At 55.1% G+C, this 20,394-nt stretch overlaps 5 protein-coding genes across 5 annotated transcripts; 3 read left to right on the top strand and 2 right to left on the bottom strand.

Moving 5' to 3' along the window:
• Positions 1–30: 30 nt before the first annotated feature.
• On the bottom strand, positions 31–2,042 carry EsH8_III_000899 (Zn(II)2Cys6 transcription factor domain-containing protein; the record flags this gene model as incomplete). The annotated part of the gene is made up of 2 exons (XM_083262624.1): positions 31–1,197; positions 1,272–2,042. The coding sequence occupies 2 exons, from the start codon at positions 2,040–2,042 to the stop codon at positions 31–33; spliced, it is 1,938 nt and encodes a 645-aa protein (XP_083123111.1).
• Positions 2,043–12,546: 10,504 nt separating this feature from the next.
• Positions 12,547–14,753, top strand: EsH8_III_000898 (cyclin-like protein; the record flags this gene model as incomplete). Its single annotated transcript, XM_083262623.1, has 4 exons — positions 12,547–12,558; positions 12,658–13,803; positions 13,864–14,403; positions 14,454–14,753. The coding sequence occupies 4 exons, from the start codon at positions 12,547–12,549 to the stop codon at positions 14,751–14,753; spliced, it is 1,998 nt and encodes a 665-aa protein (XP_083123110.1).
• A 1,294-nt stretch (positions 14,754–16,047) lies between these two features.
• On the top strand, positions 16,048–16,976 carry EsH8_III_000897 (uncharacterized protein; the record flags this gene model as incomplete). The annotated part of the gene is made up of 3 exons (XM_083262622.1): positions 16,048–16,128; positions 16,187–16,623; positions 16,688–16,976. The coding sequence occupies 3 exons, from the start codon at positions 16,048–16,050 to the stop codon at positions 16,974–16,976; spliced, it is 807 nt and encodes a 268-aa protein (XP_083123109.1).
• A 1,145-nt stretch (positions 16,977–18,121) lies between these two features.
• EsH8_III_000896 (uncharacterized protein) lies at positions 18,122–18,758 on the top strand (the record flags this gene model as incomplete). Its single annotated transcript, XM_083262621.1, has 3 exons — positions 18,122–18,551; positions 18,627–18,688; positions 18,756–18,758. 3 exons carry the CDS (start codon positions 18,122–18,124, stop codon positions 18,756–18,758), a joined length of 495 nt encoding a protein of 164 aa, XP_083123108.1.
• A 375-nt stretch (positions 18,759–19,133) lies between these two features.
• Positions 19,134–20,030, bottom strand: EsH8_III_000895 (DNA 5'-adenosine monophosphate hydrolase; the record flags this gene model as incomplete). The annotated part of the gene is made up of 2 exons (XM_083262620.1): positions 19,134–19,879; positions 19,940–20,030. The coding sequence occupies 2 exons, from the start codon at positions 20,028–20,030 to the stop codon at positions 19,134–19,136; spliced, it is 837 nt and encodes a 278-aa protein (XP_083123107.1).
• Between the last annotated feature and the right edge of the window lie 364 nt (positions 20,031–20,394).

The following is a 20,394-nucleotide window of genomic DNA, read 5'->3' as shown; positions in this document are numbered from 1 at the left end:
TCGAGACAAAGGGGATGCGAACCGATTGCTCTACCGTTTTCGCTTCTTGTTCTTGTCGACCATTGCCGCAGTCGTGCCAATCGGCGCAGCGGGTAGAAGAACAGGCTGTGCGGGACTGGCAATGTCTTCCTTCTTGATGGGGACTCCCATGTGTCGGCCGTATCTGCCCTTGCGACCGTTGCCTTCATCTTCGCTGATACACTGATCAGCGCTGAGACCGGCATCGCGGCATCGTCCGCAAGGTCGCTGCCTGTCGCAACCCTTCTTGCTCTTGCGGCATCGCTGACATCGGGGCTTGGCGGAAAGGTCGAGCTGATCATCCTCGCCAGGGGCGCCCGGGGCGGTGGAAGCGGAAGCAATTGACGGCTTGCGCGAGGGAGGCAGGGAAGCGGGCGAAATCGGCCCATTGCTGGTGGCAGCAGGGGCCTTCTTGGGCTTCGGAATGGTCGGCCGAGGAACCTTGCTAATCTTTGAGGTCTTGGGCTTAGAGCCAGGCAGTTGTGTCTTGGGCCTGGCATCAGGAAGGTTGGTCTTGTTCTTCAGCACCTCAGGTTTGCGGTCGCCATTGACCATCCCTTCGGCACCCTTTTCGAGACTGGCATCGTCGCCGCTTGTCTCAATGCTAGGTTGAGGGATGAAGTGGCTTTCCGTGGTCTGGTAGATCTTGCGCATGACGCCGGCAGCATCCAGCTTTTGGCGCCGGGCTGCCGACTCCTCTTCATCGCTCTCGCTTTCGCCGTCGCTAGTGGCACCAGTGGAGGATGCGGCATCGGCGCGACCGCTGAACGTGTCATCAAGCGTTGAAGCAGATGTACGACCGTGGGAAATATTCGACATTTCACCCAGGCGCATAAGCTGGATAGCCACATCCTTATCCTCTTCCGACATGCAGCTGCCGACGGTGGGATCCGGGGTGGGGAGGATGCCGCTCATACCGCCAAAGTTGCTGCCATGCCCACCGTATCCGATACTGCCGCGACCGTGACGTTCCGACGACGGCGTCGCATAGTATCCACCTTGCCCGTATGCGTTGTTGTGGCTTTGCGGAGACTGCAGAGGAAGTGGGTTTGTAAAAGGGTTCTGGCCGGGATGCACAAAAGGCAGAGAGGGTCTTTGAGGCTCGGCGCGGCGCGCAGGAGACACGGAAGGGTTCGACGTGGCCGCCGGCATCTGCGGGGGAGCAAATAGGGGAAGTTCCTGGATGGGGCAATATGAGCATGGGGGCAAGAACAGGCAAGGTGGTGAATATGTGTGGTGTCAGGCGGACTTACCGAGCTTTCAAATTTAGCTCGCTTGCGGCGACCTCCCTCTACAATGTTTTCAAGACTGATTTCAGTGTTGCCAATCTGCTCCTTGGCCCTGCTACAGCTGGAGCCGGGAGCGCCGTCGCCGCTGCTGTAGCCGTTGACGCTATCGCTGTAGATATCGGCGTGGCCATTGGCGCCGGTGTCCCGGGTTTTGGCAGACCGAGATCGGCCTTTCTTGGGGTTTGTGTTGGCGGACCCGCTTCGCCGGCCGCGCCCGGCATTGGGGGACGGGCTGCGCCTACGAGATGTACTCGATGAGGGCCTAGAGATTTCATTGCCGAAGCGCGGCGGAGGCTGCAGCGGGAAGCCGTCGCCCCCGTAGTATGGCTGAGCGCTGAGAGGAGGGTTGTGATAGGTAGGCGCCACAAAAGGGCCAGAGGCAGAGGGAGGCTCCTCAATAACTCTGACATAGACGACCATGTTGTTGCGGAAGTTCTCATATCGGGCGATAAGGGTTATGCCATTTTCGTCCTCGAAGCTGACGCCCTTAGAGCCGGTCGGGCCCGAGTATAGGCCGTAGAAATTCTTGACAGTGGTGACGATAGAGTCAGTCGTATCGTGAGGATATATTTGGACTCGCATAGGGAGCCGCGCACGGTATTGTGGTGATTCGGTGAACAGAAGTTCAAATGCGACATTCTTGGGCGACACCGTCTGCCGGGGCGAGACGCTGCCCTGGTTTGAGGTGGCCGCGGAACCGCCGTTGACGGCGCTTGTGGGCGACATGCTTGTCATTTTGGCTTGTAGTATTGAATCGATGGGGTTGGATGGAGAATAATCGGGCGAAGGGGGGTTTGATGGAGTATGTGTTGGTGCAATGGACGGCGGTCGTAAACTTGGTACAGGAAGGGTGGGATCCTGACCTGGGTCGGCGGGCGGTCGACCAGACGAGGTTATCAAGGGCCAACAACCCAAAGCTCAAGCCGGTTTGGCAGCGAAATCAAGTATGATTCCACTTGGGGTTCAACCAGGGACGTTGCAACGAGCGCCCTGGGTCGTCGTGCGGTCAGCGCCAGACGGGGCGATCTGACCAAGGACGCTGCCGGAGCGAACGGTCGGAGAGGACGAGGGGAAGAAGGAGGGTGTTTGTAGGATCTATGGCATGGACTAGAAGCGATTAGCCTTGGGATGCCGACAGAGGCTCGAATGGAGTGGCTCGTCGTTGTTGATGGGGTGTCGGGGAGGAAAGAGGAGGGAGAGGAGAGGTTGAGCTGGGCCTGCGTCGGGAAGCGGACGCAGAGCAGACGTAGCGAAGCAGCCCGACAACAGAGCAGGCGGAGCACAGGCGAGCATGGGTCGGGGGTCTGGAGCGGGATGGTGCAAAGGGATAGGTAGCCTCGATCGCAAAGACCAAAGGCAAAGATAGGACTCACTTTGGACGAAAGGAAGTGGTGTTGAATGATGGTTTCTGCTGGGCAATTCGCAGGTTTGTGTGCATGAGAGGGAAAAAGAGGAGCCCGGCGAGGTTACGATTTTGTCTGCGGTCGGTCAGTCAAGTCCAGTTCCAGTTCCAGTTCCAGTTCCAGTTTCCCAGTCCTAGTCAGCTCAGGTCCAGGTGCCAGGCCCAGTCAATCCAGTCCAGTCCACTCTCAGGTAAGGCAGTTTTGGGTCTGCGCTCACTAACACGGAGCGCATGGAAAGACGAGCGGCCCAAGGTGCAGGTGCACATCCACTGCCACTGTGGAGGAGCCAGGTCCCCCCCAAACTGCCGGCCACCGGTTGGGGGGTCGACAGTGCGAGGGAGACTGTGTTGTATGTTCTTCCCCCGTGGGCGCTCTTTCCTTCGGGGCACGTTGCGCTGTAACCGAGTGCCTCTTGCCTAGAGGAACTGTCGCCACAGGGGGGCTTCGGGCCAAGGCAGCCGCTGTAGCTCTTAACTGGCCCCCTGAAGCGTCCCCCCTTTCTTGGGCGACCCTGCGTCGGCAAGGTCAGGTCCTCTACCGACCTTGCCGACTCTACCCTACCTGGCCTACAGCAGGTGGTTAGCTCGCCCCAGATACAGGGCCCTGGCCAGTAATTCCCTTGTAAAGGAGGGTACCTGCCGCACCTCACCGCAGAGTGAGTGGCACCTGGACCCGCCCGTCCCGTCTCTCCTGGCCAGCTCATGTCTCGAGGTACCCGTTGCGAAGCAGTAGCACATCAAGTGAGAAGGGTACCTCGACACCGTAGGCGCATTTGTTCTGCGCCTCGACAGAGCCTTCGCGTCTTTGTTTTCGAGGCTTCACATAGTCAAAATGGCCCACGTCCATCTCCTGCGACTTGATATCGGGGCCCCAGGCGGTGCTGGTTGGCGAGAAGCGACGGCGACGGCCAGGGGCCCAAGTCGTCCATGCTTGCGCGACTTGGGGCGCCTCACATCACCGCCGCACATCAATGACCAGCGTCCTGCGACCAAGCGACCGCAGACTTGAGCGGACCGGACCAGGGCCTGGTGGTGGACGGGGGGTGTGGCAGATGATTTGGGGCTCGCTCCAAGGCGGTCAAGTCAAGTCAAGATCTGGGCTGGGCTGGGCTGGGTTGGCGGTTGGTTGATCCATCAAATCTCGCGAGTGCCTATTTGCGGATATGATGGCCTCTCTCGTACTGTAATTTGCCTCGCAGGCAGTCGGTCTTCTAGAAGCATCAATTTCTGGCGACTCGGACAGGGGGAGCATTCGAGGACCGATACGCTCCATTCTGTCTCTCTTGTGCGCCCTGTTTATTTCGATACAGGACGACGACGACACATGACGGAACAAGGGCTGTGAATTCACACCAAAACATATCCGAGCTATGAATGGTGGGCATGCGCCCAGCGGTTCCGGAGCCGTCTGTGTGCTATGGTGTTTGCCGAGTGCTGAATAAGAGGAGAGGTACATATCTCACATACATACGGATGCCACACACAACTCGAATAATGCACTCACACCAGCATACACTGATGACGGAGAAGCGCCCGATGTGCAAGGAATATACGGTCCATGTCTGACTTGTGCCTCACCTCACCACACCTCCCCGGTGTTCCCCATTCACCAATAGCCACTTGACTTTCTTGCCTCGTGTCGGCTCAACGCAGGGCGACCTGACCGACCGAATTAAGGTCAGTTCGGGTCAGATAACGCACTCCAAGTGCATAGATGCCACACACTATGCGACCACTCAAGACTGGTTCAAACTGGCCCCGTCCCCGCGAGCAAACAAGACAAACCTTCCTACTTCACCTTACCTTATTTATTGCGGTGCCATCCGTCAGGCCTGTTCCTCCTCACTTCTCCTCCAATTCGCCCAGCCATCCCTGTCTGGTCTGAGCCATCGAAACTTCGTCCATCCTGGCCGCGGCCGCGGACCTTCCAGCCAGCCCATCCATCATCCATGATCCAATCCGATCCGCACCCTGAACCAGCCTCTCCCATATTGGCCGGGTGCGCATCCTTCCTCCCACAGATGATGCGCAAACACGTTGGAATAGCAGCACCGCCAACATTTACATGTACCGTGGCCCTCCTTCCACTCCAGCAGCCCGCGAACATACCCGGGCCCTCCGAGAGACAAGAGACGTGACATCGGGCCCGACTATGACTCGGTCCCCGCAGTCTACCCTTTTTTTCAATGTGAGAGTTACAGTGCCTGCAGATACGTAACCCAATGTCTCCCTCATATCAAGATCGGTTCCAAGTCACTTGGGCGCTTCGCAGAGCGCCATCCCACCCTACCGCGACTGCACCACATATGCCAGGGTTGCGCATCAGAGGGGAAACCCGGAATCGCCTGGCCGATCTTGGTGAAGGGGGATGGCATCTGGAGAAGCGTCGGCCCTTTCGCGTCAAGTTTCTTGGCCAAGTTTCCTATCTGCTTTCCTGGCCACGCCCACGCCCCCTTATCAGCCATGCCGACTGCTTCGCGAAATGCGCCCGGGTCGCTCGCCCGCCGTGTGACCTCAGGGCATCATTGTATCTCGTCCTGTACCTCGTAGGCCGGCCCACACCCGCCTTTGCGACTTGACAATTGAGGACCGCGATGGCACAATATCGCGGATTCCATCTTATCCCCCCCAGGTCGCACCAGCCCCAGACATCCATACACTCGCCCCCATCTCCCTCCGCTGACCTACCTGGATGGCACACCACACTCTCCCGCACGCCACGACGGCGCCAGAACTGCAGGTCCGGTATGGCGTGTGCTAGTGTTTTGACGCCAATCCACCCCAACCATTGAGCCGTTTACCTAGCTGGAAGCCGCCCAATGCCTTCAAGTTCCAAAGACGAGCCCTAAACACGGTCCCTGCCAAAGGTCAACGCCATGAGCGCATTAGGCGATGCTGGCTGGGGCCATTGCAGCCTGTCTGGCGGAGAATGCAGTCTTATTAGGTGAAGTGATCTGCGGCCATCGGACCCCGGGGCCCTCAGCAGCCGGCTGTATGCTTGCTCGTGCTTGCCTCTGGCGGCCGCGGTTGTTGCGCCGCGTGAGACAAACAGGGCCACTTTCCATTCGGCAGCGATCAAAGGCGGGCGCTTTGCGATTGCAATCAGGACCAAGTAAGCGGGCAGCACATGTAGGATATAAAGTAGAGACCGCGAGACCTGGGCGGCGAAATGGGTCGTGAGCAACATGACCAGTGAGCCAATGGCATCCTCCTTCGGGGCCAGTTAGAGGCGCCGCGAGTCTCGCACAGCAGGGGACCAAGAGGACAAGAGAGTTAGCGGCCAGAGAGGGTGGTCGGAGCGCAGCAGCCTTGGTGCACGAGGCAAGGCGGGAACATTGGCAAAGCGGCTGCTAACATGATGGATGCGATCGCCAGGCTGCTTGCTCCGGAAAGTCCGTCACCACATGTTTGTATCAATATACACTCCCGCGCCGTCGAATCGTCGAGCCCGAACGATAGTTCCATACTGCCGCCTGGAATCGGCTACCAAGCGCGGCGGGGGAAGAACCCGTAGAGTTAGAAGTGGGCAGTTGTTGGATATGTTCGACCCGAGTAGGACCTTGATTATTACATACAGATGGGATCGCTTGCTGTCCGGACCAGGCTCTCCACAGCTCTGGTGCGCGCTCGCACGGGAGTGGTTTGCGCACGAGATTCTCTCCTGGCCCTACCTAATCAGCAACAAGGCACCCGACGGTAAGATGCTCGATCCGCCAGCGACGAGCTTATTAGATAGGGTGGCAGGGGTGTTTCGCGGCGTAGGTCGCCGTGAAGCAAGATTGGGCCAGGCCGTCAATGTTGTGGTTGTAAGTACTGGTCGGGGTTTCAAATGCGATGCCGTTGCCGAATCACCATCGAGAGGGAGACCAGGTATGGTCAGGAGGGGAACGGACAGTCGTGGCCATCGTCCGTAGTTCTCTTCCCTCACCTGCTACGTTTGTTCAGATGTCGCCGCTTGGCTCGAGGTTTCTCCACCTCAGGTACTCCGTACTCCGGTACATAGAAAGGTAACACGAGTGGCTGCTCTCCTCTCGCGCTTTGCGCTGCGACAGGATGGCATGGCATGGGGGCGGGATGTGGATCGCTCGACGTATCTTCTCGTCTGCTGCCTCTCTCTTTCACTCTGTGTGTGTGCGCGGTGCGGAGAACGGTTGATGAACTGGCACTGGATAATGCAGGCCCCAACAAGTCCTTCGCGCCAATCGGGGAGTTCAGGAGCAGACGCACTCAAAGTACGGTGTGCAACACCTGGCGAGACTTTGCGCCCAGTCTCCAGATCCCCTCGCAGGGGTGAGCTATCTTTCCTGAACGCAGCTGTCGCTCTTTGTTTTGCGTTACCTCGCAGGTTGTGGCTCCACTGCCACGTCGAGGTGGCATGCCTTCGTCAAGGACCCTTTTTCTCCTGCCGGGGTTCAGAAGGCAATGAAGAGGGCGAATTGAGACGAGTTTTCAAAGCAGTCGCGCGGTCTGCGTATCTGCCCAGTCGTCGTGGTCAGGTCCTCCGACCCGATTAGCTCGTGGGCCCCATCCCGATGCCGTGCCATGTTCATCCACCACCACCGAAGCACACAGAAACACTGCAGACCAGCACAGCCTAACAATAGTAACTCGTCTTCGTTACGTGCTTGACTCCATCTTGCCAGGCGCAGGCACTGCTGTGGGATACAAAACGGGTACGACCGAGCTAGAACTGGAGCTGCAATGCGCTGGATTCTGCCGGGAGGATCGGCGCTTTCCCGCGCATTTTGGCTTCAACGCATTTGGCGGAGAGCGGAGGCGGCATCAGTCAAATTCTGCAACCCTGGTGCGTCACACTCAACCTATTGTTTTTTTTCGCATGGCTGGGTCGCTTTTCGCCACGCCACTCAACCCCTCTCACCGTTATTCCGTGTCAATCTTTGATGCCACGAAGAGCGACGAGCAAAATGGCACGATCAGGATGGAATGCGACTGCGCGCGCGCACCCTCACATGGTAGGTGGTCGATGCCGTTCGCGACGGGTATGAAGAGAAAGTTGCGACGACGTAAGCCTTCCAGGGCGGTCGGCGTACCGTGCGCCCATTCTGGCTTTGCACTGCCGGGTCTCCATTTTTTGTGCTTGAAGTCTGCGACAGGAGCAGGGGGGCATGTCCAGAGCTGTCGGTCGCATACCTTCTAAGCACTGGGGGAGCTTTCGTATTGATCCAGCCATTTCCCTTGAACTGCGAGACGCTTGACAATTCACGACGATGGGATGGATGGTTGTGATATGAGGCAGCTAGGCTGTGGCCAATTCCAAGACAAGGTCGCGAAGCTGAGGTGTGCGTGCTATGCGACTGGGCCGAAAGTGTGTGTGCGTGTGCGTGTGTGCGAATAGAATGCGCCGAAGCCAGTCAGATTGCGGCGCTCTCCGTCCGGTCGCTGGTCCTTGACCACATTGCACCTTGTCCCTGGGAGCAGCAGGAAGTCGTCCAGTCTAGCGCCGTGCAGTGCGGCCCAGCTTGCGTGGCGGGTGATCGATGAGGGGTGAGAAGGGAGGTGCGGTGCTCATCATGCAGAAATATTAATTGTCGACGCACAACCCAGCCGGTCCCTGATGGCCCCTCGCTCATCATCATGCATTTTGAGAGGGACCTGGCCGACGTTCAACGAGTCGCAAACCCGCCCATGGTCAAAATAAACAAAGCAAATGCTTCGGGCGCATCGCGTTGCGCCAATGCGACTGGCCAGAAACGACGGTCTGCAGGATGGGTCTGCCTATGCCGGTCGCAGGCTGTCGGGCCAGGCGCGTACGCCCAATTCCGTCGCAATCGTCGCCAATTGCGCGAGGTGAGCTTGGGTCGGGAAAAAAGGATCCAGCGCACATCAATCGGAGCAAAAGCGCCAGGGGTAGGAAGGGTTTGTCGATGAATCGCAACACTGACGATACTGCGGATTCGGTTGCGCAGCGTAAATGGGCTGACGACTGCGCCACGTGACTTCGTGACAAGTTGGTGTGCTCCAAGGAACGCGCTAGGGCATTTGGACACTGTCTGATGAAATGATGGATACTCGGGGCATTTGCCCGTGGTTTGGACGCAAAACTGCTGCAGACCAGTTGGAAATATGCATCGAGAATTTTTCACAATAATTTGTAAACTCCGGCAATTTTGCGACGTGGCCGTTGTAGAATACTTCAGTTCAGTTGTCCGTTGGAAGACGCGACGGAGGAAAGAGATTCAAAATCAATTGCCTCTTCTGGACTAGCGTTGACTCCGCCGGAGCTGAGATATGACGACAGGGGTCATCGCCTGCCGATGATCTACCGACTCCCTGCCGTCGCCGTCGGCTTGCAGATTCGTTGGATGTGCAGCAGGAGCACCCTTTTGGCTTGGTAGGCAACGGCACCACAACAATGCCGTTCTCTCAGTCAAACTCTCGGCGAATGCGCTCCTCATTCAATGCATCGGCAAGAGTCCATGACACGTGCACACCCGCGCACACACTCAAAAGTGACACTGGAGTCGCTGAAGGCATACGTACCGTCGTACCTACCCCATCGGTCGCAATCCTCTCCTAGCTGCGTCCGTCGGCAGGTTTTCTGGCAAGTGCCCCCACCCGGATCCAAATCCACCCTGCACCCACATTCAAAGTAAGACGGTCGATGCGATGCCCCGCCCAGCTCACACACACACTCGGATGAAGCCGTCGCCACCACTTCTCTTCGTTTTCCTTCCACATGGTGCAATAAAACCCTAGAAGCTGGGGAACAGAACACTGGCAGTGCCTTTATTCGACGGCTGTCAATGTATGTGCACACATGCTACCGAATTTATCTTAGTCCTGCTGACTCATATATCGACCTCTGACTCTGTGCCTCTGCCTCCGTTCTAGTGTTCATTCTGCCGATTACGTTTAATACGGATTCTGTGGAAACGGGTCCTCTTCAGGGTGACTCGTTTCTTGCCGATACTGTTCTATTAACATTTGGCGAGCGGATTGAAGCCGTTGTGCCGGCTACCTAAGTCAACGATAGAATCGGTAGCAGGAATAAGATACCGCAATGGAAGGTTTCGTGAAGGAGATTTCAGGCATGAGATGACGAGATGATGAGATGACGAAGAACCCGCATTTACTGAGCAAGCCGAATGTCGTTGAACAGTGTGTGGCACAGATTCCTGAGCCCGCGGTCCCTGACGAGCGGCCGAGGCTGATGCTGATTGCAGCCTGCCATGAACACAAGTGTCTGTTGACTTGTGTGCATTCTCCAGGAAAACATTGATTGCTTATACTTAGTGAGCTTTTTGCCAATCACGTGGTTTAAGCTCTGGCTCTTCAGGAGCTCTACTCCAGGGAAAAGGCCGGCTCACAGTACATTTTCGTGTAGTTGTGGCCATGAGTATCGGGCTGGCTAGGGCGAATATCACGCTTCTGATATTAGTTACTCCCTGGCTACAGCCGTCCTTTGACTCCTTTACTTTCGTTCCATTTTCGATGTTGTTGTAGTTCATATCTAGCATTACGTTACTGAGGAAATCCTGTGGATTCATGTTATTGCTTCCTTGCAACCGAGTCCTTTGTCCATCGTTCACGTGCAACCGTCAGAGGCGAAAACGACCCTGAAACCATGCCCACATTGCGTGGAATACTGGGAAATGTTCGTCAAGGCTTGGTCTTTGGTTGTTCTTTTAAATACCTATAATCCGATTAGTAGGTACCGTGCAACTGAAGGTAGAAACTATCTCGCCCTCGTTGATCAGTGTCTCGACGAATATAACACGCATGAACTAGGAAAGGCCGACTGGCACAATATGAACAAGACGGCTACAGATTACTCCTAAATTTCCTTTGATGCCAGCTCCTTCCCCGCTGCTATAGTTGTTAAATCCAGCTCGACTGCTTTCTCAACTATACTTAACTACACTTAACATATATCGACGCTGTTGATAGGTATTCACTTGTTCAGAGTTCTACTTCAAGACTATATGCCAATTGACAACTATCAATGAGCATACCATGCTCGGGGTGTAAGAGGCAGGGCTCAATTAAATACCGGACACGGCAATAACAGCAGGAGAGGAACAGGGCGGATGGTACATAGGCACAAGGAAGAAATGGTCGGGAATCAACCGAATTGAACGAACTGGAACAGGGTATTGAAGCTTCGGGGCACTTAGAGATCCTCACTGGATATTTTGGGTTCGGACTGTGAGGAGGATATGGGCAAGCGTGTGTTGGGTTCAGGTCCAAAACCCATTGCTCGTAGCCATCCTTCCATTTCATTTCGAGTGACGACCGCAGGTGACCGACGAGGGAGCGTAACGGTCGACTCATTCATTATGATGCGGCATATCGACCTAGGCCATGAGGCGAAATGCGATGGTCCAGTTTATAGGAATCGAGCCGAATGTCTAAAGATGTGCTCCCATCCCGAGTATTGGTTTCTTACGATGCCATGGCTACTGATGGAAAGTTGAGGGATAAAACCAGACATATGGAAAAGCCAAAGGCGGAGGAGAAAAAGGGGGTATGCCAAAAGACAGGCTAGAGAATTACGAGGGAAGGAGGAGGGGAGAGAGGAACGAGGTAGCAAAAAAGGAGAAAGAAAACAAGGAAACGATAACAATGCTAGGGGGGGGACCCCAAGAAAATCAACAGAGCCGAAAAGTGGCAAAGATAATAAAAGAAAAGGAGGAAGAAAAAAGAGGGATAATAGGGGAGGGCTTTGCTTGTCTGCACCGGTCAACTTCCACGGGATGATTGAGATTATGGTGGTTTTTTGGGGGTTTTTTGTTTTTTTGTTCAGTGCCACTAAGGCATCTTTTACGAGTCGTTCAACGTTTTAGAAATCGACGTGGAGCTGTCTTCTTTGTTTTATTGATCGGGAGCCAGAGTAGAACAACGTCATGGGTTTCATCATCACATTTGACAAAGAAAGACTCCAAAGAAGCCGTTAACAAAGAAAGAGCTCGCGAGGAGGGTGGATTTTTTTTACTGTGCTGGCCAAAAGTTTGTTGTTGTCAGGCATGGGCAAACAACAGGCAAAACAACAACGAGGGTTGTCCCGGGCCCAGTGGGTGATCTCACCAAAACTTTGACAGGATACTCGTGCCTTGGTTCTCGCAACGCATAGCTCATTAAAACTTCCCCGGATCCGCTCATGCGCGTCGTTGCGCAGAGACATGGGCGACCCAAAACATTGGAAGAGAGACAAAAGTGTGAGCGCAACTGGCCCCCCGCGGTGCCCGCCCGGTGATGTTGCTTTTTCTGCGTCCATTAACCGGCCAACAGGAGCCCCACCCGGATAATCCAATCCGAAGGCGCGCTGGCTCCGCGTCGGCGGTACGTATTTTATTTACAAACAAAGTCCAGTCCACTTTCACATTCTGACCCAAGGGCCGCTCCATCCTTACCAGGCCGTTTTTGGTCATAACCAGCCCACAGCGGCAGGCGCAATCCAGTAGCCTTTTGGCTGAGACCTTTTCTTCTCGTCCAAAGCTGTTTCCCGGCCCTCAGTCCCCTCCCCATCCTTTCCTCCACTTCGCCGTTGTCGAGGCAGCCTGGATATATTCCTTCGCCGGTCCTCAAGATAACCCAGCTCCCCTTCTTTTATATCCCTACCGACCGCAATCTCCCATCCCCATCCATCCCTTCCAATTGAGTCAACCGTGCCCAAAACTGACCGGCAACAATTGGGGACCACGGTCACTACAAAACATACAAGGGAGTCGTCGGTGTTTACATGCTACTCGGACGCGCGATTATTCCCACTGCACATCTTCATTCGCCGCGGCTTCATAATTCTTCATTGCCCCACGAGCTTGCCGTCGCAAGCAGAAACAACCAGCAGCGCTAGCTATCGCAAAGCCAGCATTCGCCATGGACGCTAGAGTAAGTCATTACACTCCCTGCAGGCCTCCCTCGCAACTGTCACGCCCAAATACCCAAAGAGTGACTCCCTCGATTTATTGACTGACGTTCCTCAAACAGCCTCAGCGCCTCCGAGTTCACGTCGGTGGCAACGAGAATATCATCCCTTCTAAGCACGATTCCATTCACCAACGCCACAAGTCGACGGGCAACCTCCAAGCTATGCCTCGCAACGGCGCACTCCAGATCGCCGCCAAGCGAACCGCGTTTGGCGATGTAAGCAACACATCAAAGAACCTCGTCGCGCTGCCTAGCGACCAGCTTCCAGGCAAGGGAAAAGCCGTGGATTTTGCCTACAATAAGGAAAATGCGGCCAATGGCAAGGACGGGTTTGCACGGCCAGCTCAGCGGTCCACTGCTCTGGGTAACAAGAACGGCCCTGCCACCGCAGAATGGAAGCAGCCGAAAATCTCGGCTCGCAATGATGCACAGCCCCAAACTAAGCAGGTCGCGAAGAGGTCTTCAGCGGCTCAGCTCTATGAATCCCGCCCTTCGAAGAGCAAGTATGTCGCCCAGGACTCGGTAGTCGACAGCCAAAGTCTGCGCGCGACGACGGAGTCTTCCTCCCACAGACAACCTCGCCATCACAAGTCTCAGCCCCAGCTTAAGAAGGAGCCTGCCACCCATGTTTTGCGACGTACCCAGAGCAAGTTATCAACAACCTCTGCACAGCCAGCCCCGGCCGCGGAGACTTGGAAACCGATGGACGATGTGACGGAAGCCGACTACGAGGACGCTGTCGAGCACATCGGCGACGATCATTACCATGGCCCGTATCACCGACGCTCGCTTGACGCGACGGATAACGCGCAATCACTGGTGGCTGATCTCGCAGAAAATATTGCTGCAGTTGACGCGATTGCTGCTGAAAACCCTCATTCTGCTGAGCCTCTCGCTGAGTCTGTGGGTGCTCCAACCATGTCCGAGCCGGAAGAGTACTGGGACGAAGAGGAGGAGGAAGAGCTCTACGATGACCAAGGATACACAACCGCCCATTCCTACCGGTCCCGAGGCGACCTCACCACTGGTGGCGCTACTACTGTATTGGCTCCCAAGATTACCGACAAGGTACAGCAAGAGTTGGAGACGGCCCGAGCCATTGTCGAGAGTACCCGTACCCAGGAGGAGGTCGACGACGAGATTTGGGATGTCTGCATGGTCGCAGAGTACGGCGACGAGATTTTTGAGTATATGAGGGAGCTCGAGGTTTGTTTGCCTAGCATAACCTATACGACGGAGGCTTTTGCTAACTCGAATATTTTCCAGATGAGAATGTTGCCCGACCCTCACTACATGGACCACCAAGCCGAGATACAATGGTCCATGCGTTCTGTCTTGATGGACTGGCTTGTTCAAGTCCATCACCGATTCAGCCTGCTGCCCGAGACTTTGTTCCTCACCGTCAACTATATCGATCGCTTTCTCTCGTACAAGGTTGTGTCCATCGGCAAGCTCCAACTTGTTGGCGCCACCGCCTTGCTTGTTGCTTCCAAGTATGAGGAGATTAACTGCCCATCACTGCAGGAGATCGTTTTCATGGTAGACAACGGCTACAAGGTTGACGAGATTCTCAAGGCTGAGCGATTCATGCTTAGCATGCTGAGCTTCGAGCTTGGCTTTCCTGGTCCGATGAGCTTCCTGCGACGCGTTAGCAAGGCGGACGACTATGACCTCGAGACGCGCACGCTGGCGAAGTACTTTCTGGAGGTGACCATCATGGATGAGCGCTTCGTCGCGAGCCCACCCAGCTTCCTAGCTGCAGCTGCTCACTGCTTGTCTCGCCTGATCTTGAAGAAGGGTGACTGGGTAAGTTGAATACGAAGCTCCTGATTTAGTACAATGCTAACACGGCTTAGACTTCTGCGCATGTCCACTATTCTGGATACACATGGAGCCAGCTCAAAAACCTGGTTACGATGATCTTGGAGTGTTGCTACTCGCCGCGCAAGCACCACCTTGCCGTTTTCGAAAAGTACTCGGACAAGCGATACAAGCGTGCTGCTGAGTACGTTCAGACAGAGATCGGCAAGGGCTTTACGCTGCCGCACCGCCACTCCACGGGTCGTGCGTCGGCCTTCGACTTTGGCGAGCTTGATGGCAATGCTGGCCAATCTCACCATGCCAAAGTCATGGCGCCTGTCGAGCTTCAGAGCTAGTAGGACAATTGTGCTCGACCAGCAACTGCACATCGCGAGAGAGAATATCCACCCGGGCTCCAGCGAGGGCCTTGGCTTGACGCGACGACCTTTTTGTTTCCTTAGCAACACTGGTTGCAACATTGGTGGCCATTATAATACGACGATTGCGACTGCGACTGGGTAAACGGCCCGAGCTTGAGATGCAACGAATAATCAATGGCCGGCAACCTTTCTTGAGCAATGTTTTGGGCCGCTCGGGCGGTCTGTTAACGACACTGGACGACTTGACGATATCCATGACTGGTTTTCGACTTAGCCTTTCATTTCCTTTCGGTTGGCTCTTGTCGATTTGTTTTATTTTCATTTATAATTTTTTACTCGCCTAGCATGTTCCGGCGTTGGAGGATGGTTCCTCTAGAGGGCAAGGCGTACAGGCCCAAGGACGTGGCTTTCAGGAGCAAACCAGAACCAAGAGCAACTGAAACACGTGGAAGGGGGTAGGCGGCATAGATGAACAGGCACAGACTATGATTAGCTGCCCGTGGGTGGTTGGGACAAGGTAGCAACCTGTGTATGAGTTATAATTCTTCTTTTGCAAAGGGATTTGCATTTTCCATGTACTGTTACAGTTCGGCTAGAGCTTGGCTGGCACGGCCACAATGGCGTCACGGTAGTTGGGTCAGTAGTGAAGCAATGAATATTTTGAGCAGAGCTTGGTTCCTTTGGAGTTAGAGAAGAAGAGTACCTTCAGCTGCCTGCCTTGGATCAAGTCGTCCGGCGGCGTATTGGCCCGGTTGCTGCATGCAAGTCAAGTGATTCGCTGTTGGACGAGTGAAGTTGAAGCAGCACTTCATTGCCACCTCGGATGAAGCTCCCTTCTCTGGGCTTACACTAGTCAAACATAGCTACCAGCTACAGGAGCTACACGCCCCCTGCTATGGGTGGCTGGTTCTCCATGTGGCACTGGCGCCATGGGTGCTCCGCACGTCACCGGCCACTCCATTGGTTGACAGCTATGTCACCAAGGCTTGGGGTCCCTTCTCCAGTGGATCAAGCTGTGAGGCCACATTGCTGATTGTTACTGAACCACCCACGCACACTTTATTTTTCCGTTGCCTCCTCCAACGTGACACCTCAGCAAGAGAGCCCGAATTGGATTGGACCCTCCCCCTTTGATTGATCTATCTCTAATCCCTCTCCCCCATCCCTCTGCTCTGTTTCTCCCTCCTTCTTTCCCCCACCTCATCCTTGATTGCGATTGTCAAGTTGGTCAAGTCGCAATCAATTGCCTCTCGCCGCCGCCGCCGCTACAATGGTTTATCTCAAGTCGTCCCTCCTGGCTCTCCTGGCTCTCCCCATCTTTGGCGCGTTCGCCGCCGAAGAGGAGGTCCCAGTATGTGCTATCCTCGATGCCCTCAAACTCATCGCCCCTTGCATCTAACCAATTGCAGGTTGACACCGACATCACTGCCCCGACCCTTAAGGCCGACATTGTGGCTACCTTCCCCGATGCCGACATCTTCGGTGTGAAGATCGTCAACGGCCACTCCACGAAGGCCTTCATCGAGTTTATCAACCACGAGGATGCGCCAATTCAGGTCGCCATGGTCGGCGGAACCTTGTCCAGCCTCAAGGAGCTCCCCGAGGACGCCAATCCCAGCGACAGCATCATCCGCAACCTGACTGCTGCCCGTTACGACCTGGCTATTGAGGCCGGCGACAAGAAGGCTGTTCCCTTCTCTTTCGCCCTCGACGCCCAGCCCCAGGATGTTCTCCTCCAGCTCATCGCTGTCGTGACCAACTCCAAGGGTGACGTCTTCCAGGTCCAGGCCTACAACTCAACTGCCGCCATTGTTGAGCCCCCTACCAGCATCTTCGACCCCCAGATGTACGTTTAGGCATTATTGTGTGTCACGAGCTATAGCATAACAGACAGCTGACAAGTCCCACAGTATCTTCCTGTACCTCTTCTTGACGGGCGCCTTCGCCGGCACCCTCTACTTCGTCTACAAGACCTGGATCGAGGCTCTGTTCCCCCAGGCCAAGAAGGCCAAGGCTTCCAAGAAGGCTCGTACCGTCAGCGTCACGGTGCCTTTGGCTGATTCTGATACCGCCGGCGTTGCTTCTTCCACTGGAAAGGACTACGACGAGAGCTGGATCCCCGACCACCACATCAACCGTCCTATCGCCAAGCGCGTCAAGAGCGGTGCCAGTGGCAAGCTCAAGAAGGGCGCTGAGTAGGATGGCAGCACGCCATTGGCGCGAGCCACGAGACGATCCAGACGAGCTTGACCATAAGCGTTCCTGTGATGACAGATTGGTAACTTTCGAGCACCCGACAAGTTAGAAATAAGCTTGCGGGATATTCGCCGTTAGTCGACCTGGGGATAGGAAAACAAAAGTGTTGTACTATACTTGCATACAAGGCATAATGCCGACATCTCATTAAGACATGCCGGGTCTTTTTCATTGCCCGGGACATGGCACAGCACCTGTCTTGTGTTCTTGTGCGCGCTCACCTTGTTCACCAAACGTGAATGACGTCTCCTTGTCACTGGTTCTGTAGCTCTAGATGAGTTTGATTATCTACGCTGTCTTTCCAACCCTGTTTCTGCTATCCTCCCTGTACTTGAAAAGTTACAATTCACGATTATGGCAAGAGATGTGATGCCTAGAGCTCCTTGGAGTTTTTTTTTTCTGGCAGATTCCCGCTGTTACAGTCTGTCGCATAGCGGGTTATCCATACTTCTAACTGACATGAACACCACCGGATTTCCATTAAGCAATATCCATGGCGAAATGACGCGACATGCAAAATCACACGTATGTTTCAGGGAGCTGATCTAACCTTGCTTCTGCTAGGATGCTAGCAACACGGTTCTGATATGTGAGTATCACAGGTAGGTCTCTGGATGATTTACAAGCACAATGGATATTGGCCTAGCAAACGTGGAGGAATAAATTGGCGCCATGTCATTTAGCGAGAGCAGCTGCATGGCTTCAGGGGATTTCCCGGCGATTAGCCAAAGAGCTCTCCAGAAGTAGTGGGCTGGTGCCAGGTGCAGCTCCCCCGGGCGTGCACGAGACTGACGCGCAAACGCGTTTCTGCCACATGGGGGTTGCTTCTGCGCTAGGTACCTGCGTTGTACATTGATTATTACTACTGCACACAATTAGAGTCCAAATCAAGAGAGCTCGTTCTCTCTCTCCTCTCTTTCTCTCCTCCCCAAGCTTTACCTCACTCCTACCGGCAACTCCATTCCCTGCTATCCGTTGTGGATGAGGAACTGCACAACAATTTAGGGGTTATTTCAACCCTTTTTTTCGTTCAATTTCCGCGTCTTAATTCTCCTTCCATCCATTCGACACACCAACACACACCAACCATGGCACCAACCACCGAGGAACCCAAGAAGCGTGGTCGCGGTAGACCCCCTAAGGCCGACGGCGAGAAGAAGGCCTACGTCCCCACGGGCCGTCCTCGCGGCCGTCCCAAAGGAAGTGGCGGCGTCAAGAAAGCCACCGCCGCCCCCAAGTCCCCCGCCGTCCCCGGTAGAGGACGCGGCAGACCCAGGAAAAGCGACGTTGCCGACCCGGCAGCAGAGACTACCTCTCCCAAACCTGCAGCGAAGACCACACCAGCCAAGGCCGCAGGCACCGGCCGAGGTCGTGGTCGCCCTCGCAAATCCGACGCGTCTACTGCTGCGCCTACGCCCAAGAAGGCCGACTCGGCTAAGAAGGCCAATGCCAGTAAGAGCGACGCCGCGACGAAAGACAATGAATCGTCTCCCTCCGACTCGTCGTCCGACGAAGAAGGTTAGCGGTTCCCCGCCACACGCTCTCTTCCCCGTGGCCAGCGAGTTTAAGACGTCAGCTCACTAATACGTTCAGAGCAGGCCACTGAAGCTGCCGTCGTGATGCCGCCTTCTGATGCCACGGCCCCTGTCGAAGTGGTGCGTCGCTGGTTTCCATCGAAAACGTTGCGAGGATTATTCGGCTGACAACGATTTTTGCCAACAGTAATACACGGACGAAAGGAGAACATTTGCTACACCTACATGGGTCTTGGGGTTTTGGTCTGGTGGGAACTGAGAAAATTTACAAAGGCGTTGGGGTATCGCTTCCGAAATTGCCCAGGAGAATTCGTTGTCCACGGTTCTGTTTCCCCGCCTGCAGACCACCCGGCACACGAGGATTCGACCGTTATTGAGATACCATGGTTTTTGCTGAATACGAGACTGTTATGTCTTCGGCCTATGGCGCTGCTGTTCGTCTCGCATGCGACATTTGGGCTTTGAATAAGGTCGCGCGGTCTCTAGGGGTTTATTTTCGCCCTCTCCTTTTCCTTGTCTCTCTGATACTGCACCCCTGCGCCATGCTGTTTTGCACTGAAACCCATTATTCCTTTTTCCATTCGGTAAATTCAACTGCCAAGTGTTCCTTGAGCCTCGCAAACTGATTTTTGAAGTTCTGACCACATCTCCAGCAAACGAGATCTTTTTTCATAAGATATCCCTCACGTCCAGGGTGACGTCTGGGGTCGTCTGGCGGCAGCGGGAAGTCTGCGATGTCTATTAGGAATGGGGTATTGAAGGAGTTGTAGTGCTTGCGGTGCTTCAAACACTCCGAGTACATCTCCCGCGAGAGGACGTGGATATGAAGGTGATTCATGCTGGGATGCGCATGGATTCCGGTAATGATTTCGGCATGCCAGTCCCGACCCTTGGGTAGCTCTTCGCCTTCCACCTCTTCGAGTCCATCTAGCACGGCCTCCCGAGCGGCCTCGGCCTTGCTCTCCTTTGCAAACCGCCGCTGCAGCTCCTTGGCCACCAGACCCTTGAGCCTGAGCACTTCCTTTTGCACCGAAGCAAGGAATTGGGGGTCGTCAAATGCATCGAATGGGTGGAGGAGGTTGTGCGTATGGGATCGGGGGAGCAGCAGCGTGTGGACGCTGGCCTTGGGGTAGAGGTCGTTGATGGCAACAAAGTCATCGTTGTGGTATATGACGCGCGAGGTGGGGAGCGAGTCAGGATTTTCGAGGTATGCGCCGAGTCCGTCGCGGCCTCTGGAGGGCTTGCCGCGGGAGGATTTGTATTGCTCAGGGCCCGGTTCGGGTTTGCGCTTTCGATTCATGAGCTCAGTGACTGGGGGCGCATACGTTAGGCTGCATGCCACAGATGAAAGAAGTTCCAAAGAAGACGTACAAGCATTCCGTGGTGTGACAAGCGTGGGAGCGGTCCCTTGGATCTCATCCTGGGTGATAGCATCTTCAGGATCCGAGCCCGAGCCAGCCATGTCTACTGTTAGATTGATGATAACGTGGAACGGCGAAGACGGTTGCGTCGGCTTTCGCGATTCGCCGAAATGTACATTCAACCTCAGTCTGCCATTCTAAGGTTGTAGCGTCGAGGCGATGAGGCGATCGCAGCAGTTGCTCGTGACTCACGCCGTGAGATCTAGCATCACTGGATGGTGGGAAGTGAGTAAGGTACCTATGTAGTGGAAGTAATGAGCTAGAAGCTGGGAATGGGCCTCGTTGTTTATCCACAGCGGGGTAGCTGCAGGAGAACCCGTGCCCCGCCATGCCAGTCGCAACCTATGGCACCCCTTGCCATTCGTCCAAGACGCCAAGGTCACTGAGTGCCCACTGCAAGCTGCT

Source organism: Colletotrichum jinshuiense, chromosome 3 (genome assembly GCF_051148585.1).
Source record: "Colletotrichum jinshuiense chromosome 3, complete sequence".
NCBI classification, from domain to species: domain Eukaryota; kingdom Fungi; phylum Ascomycota; class Sordariomycetes; order Glomerellales; family Glomerellaceae; genus Colletotrichum; species Colletotrichum jinshuiense.
This window is presented reverse-complemented; position numbering and strand designations above follow the sequence as displayed.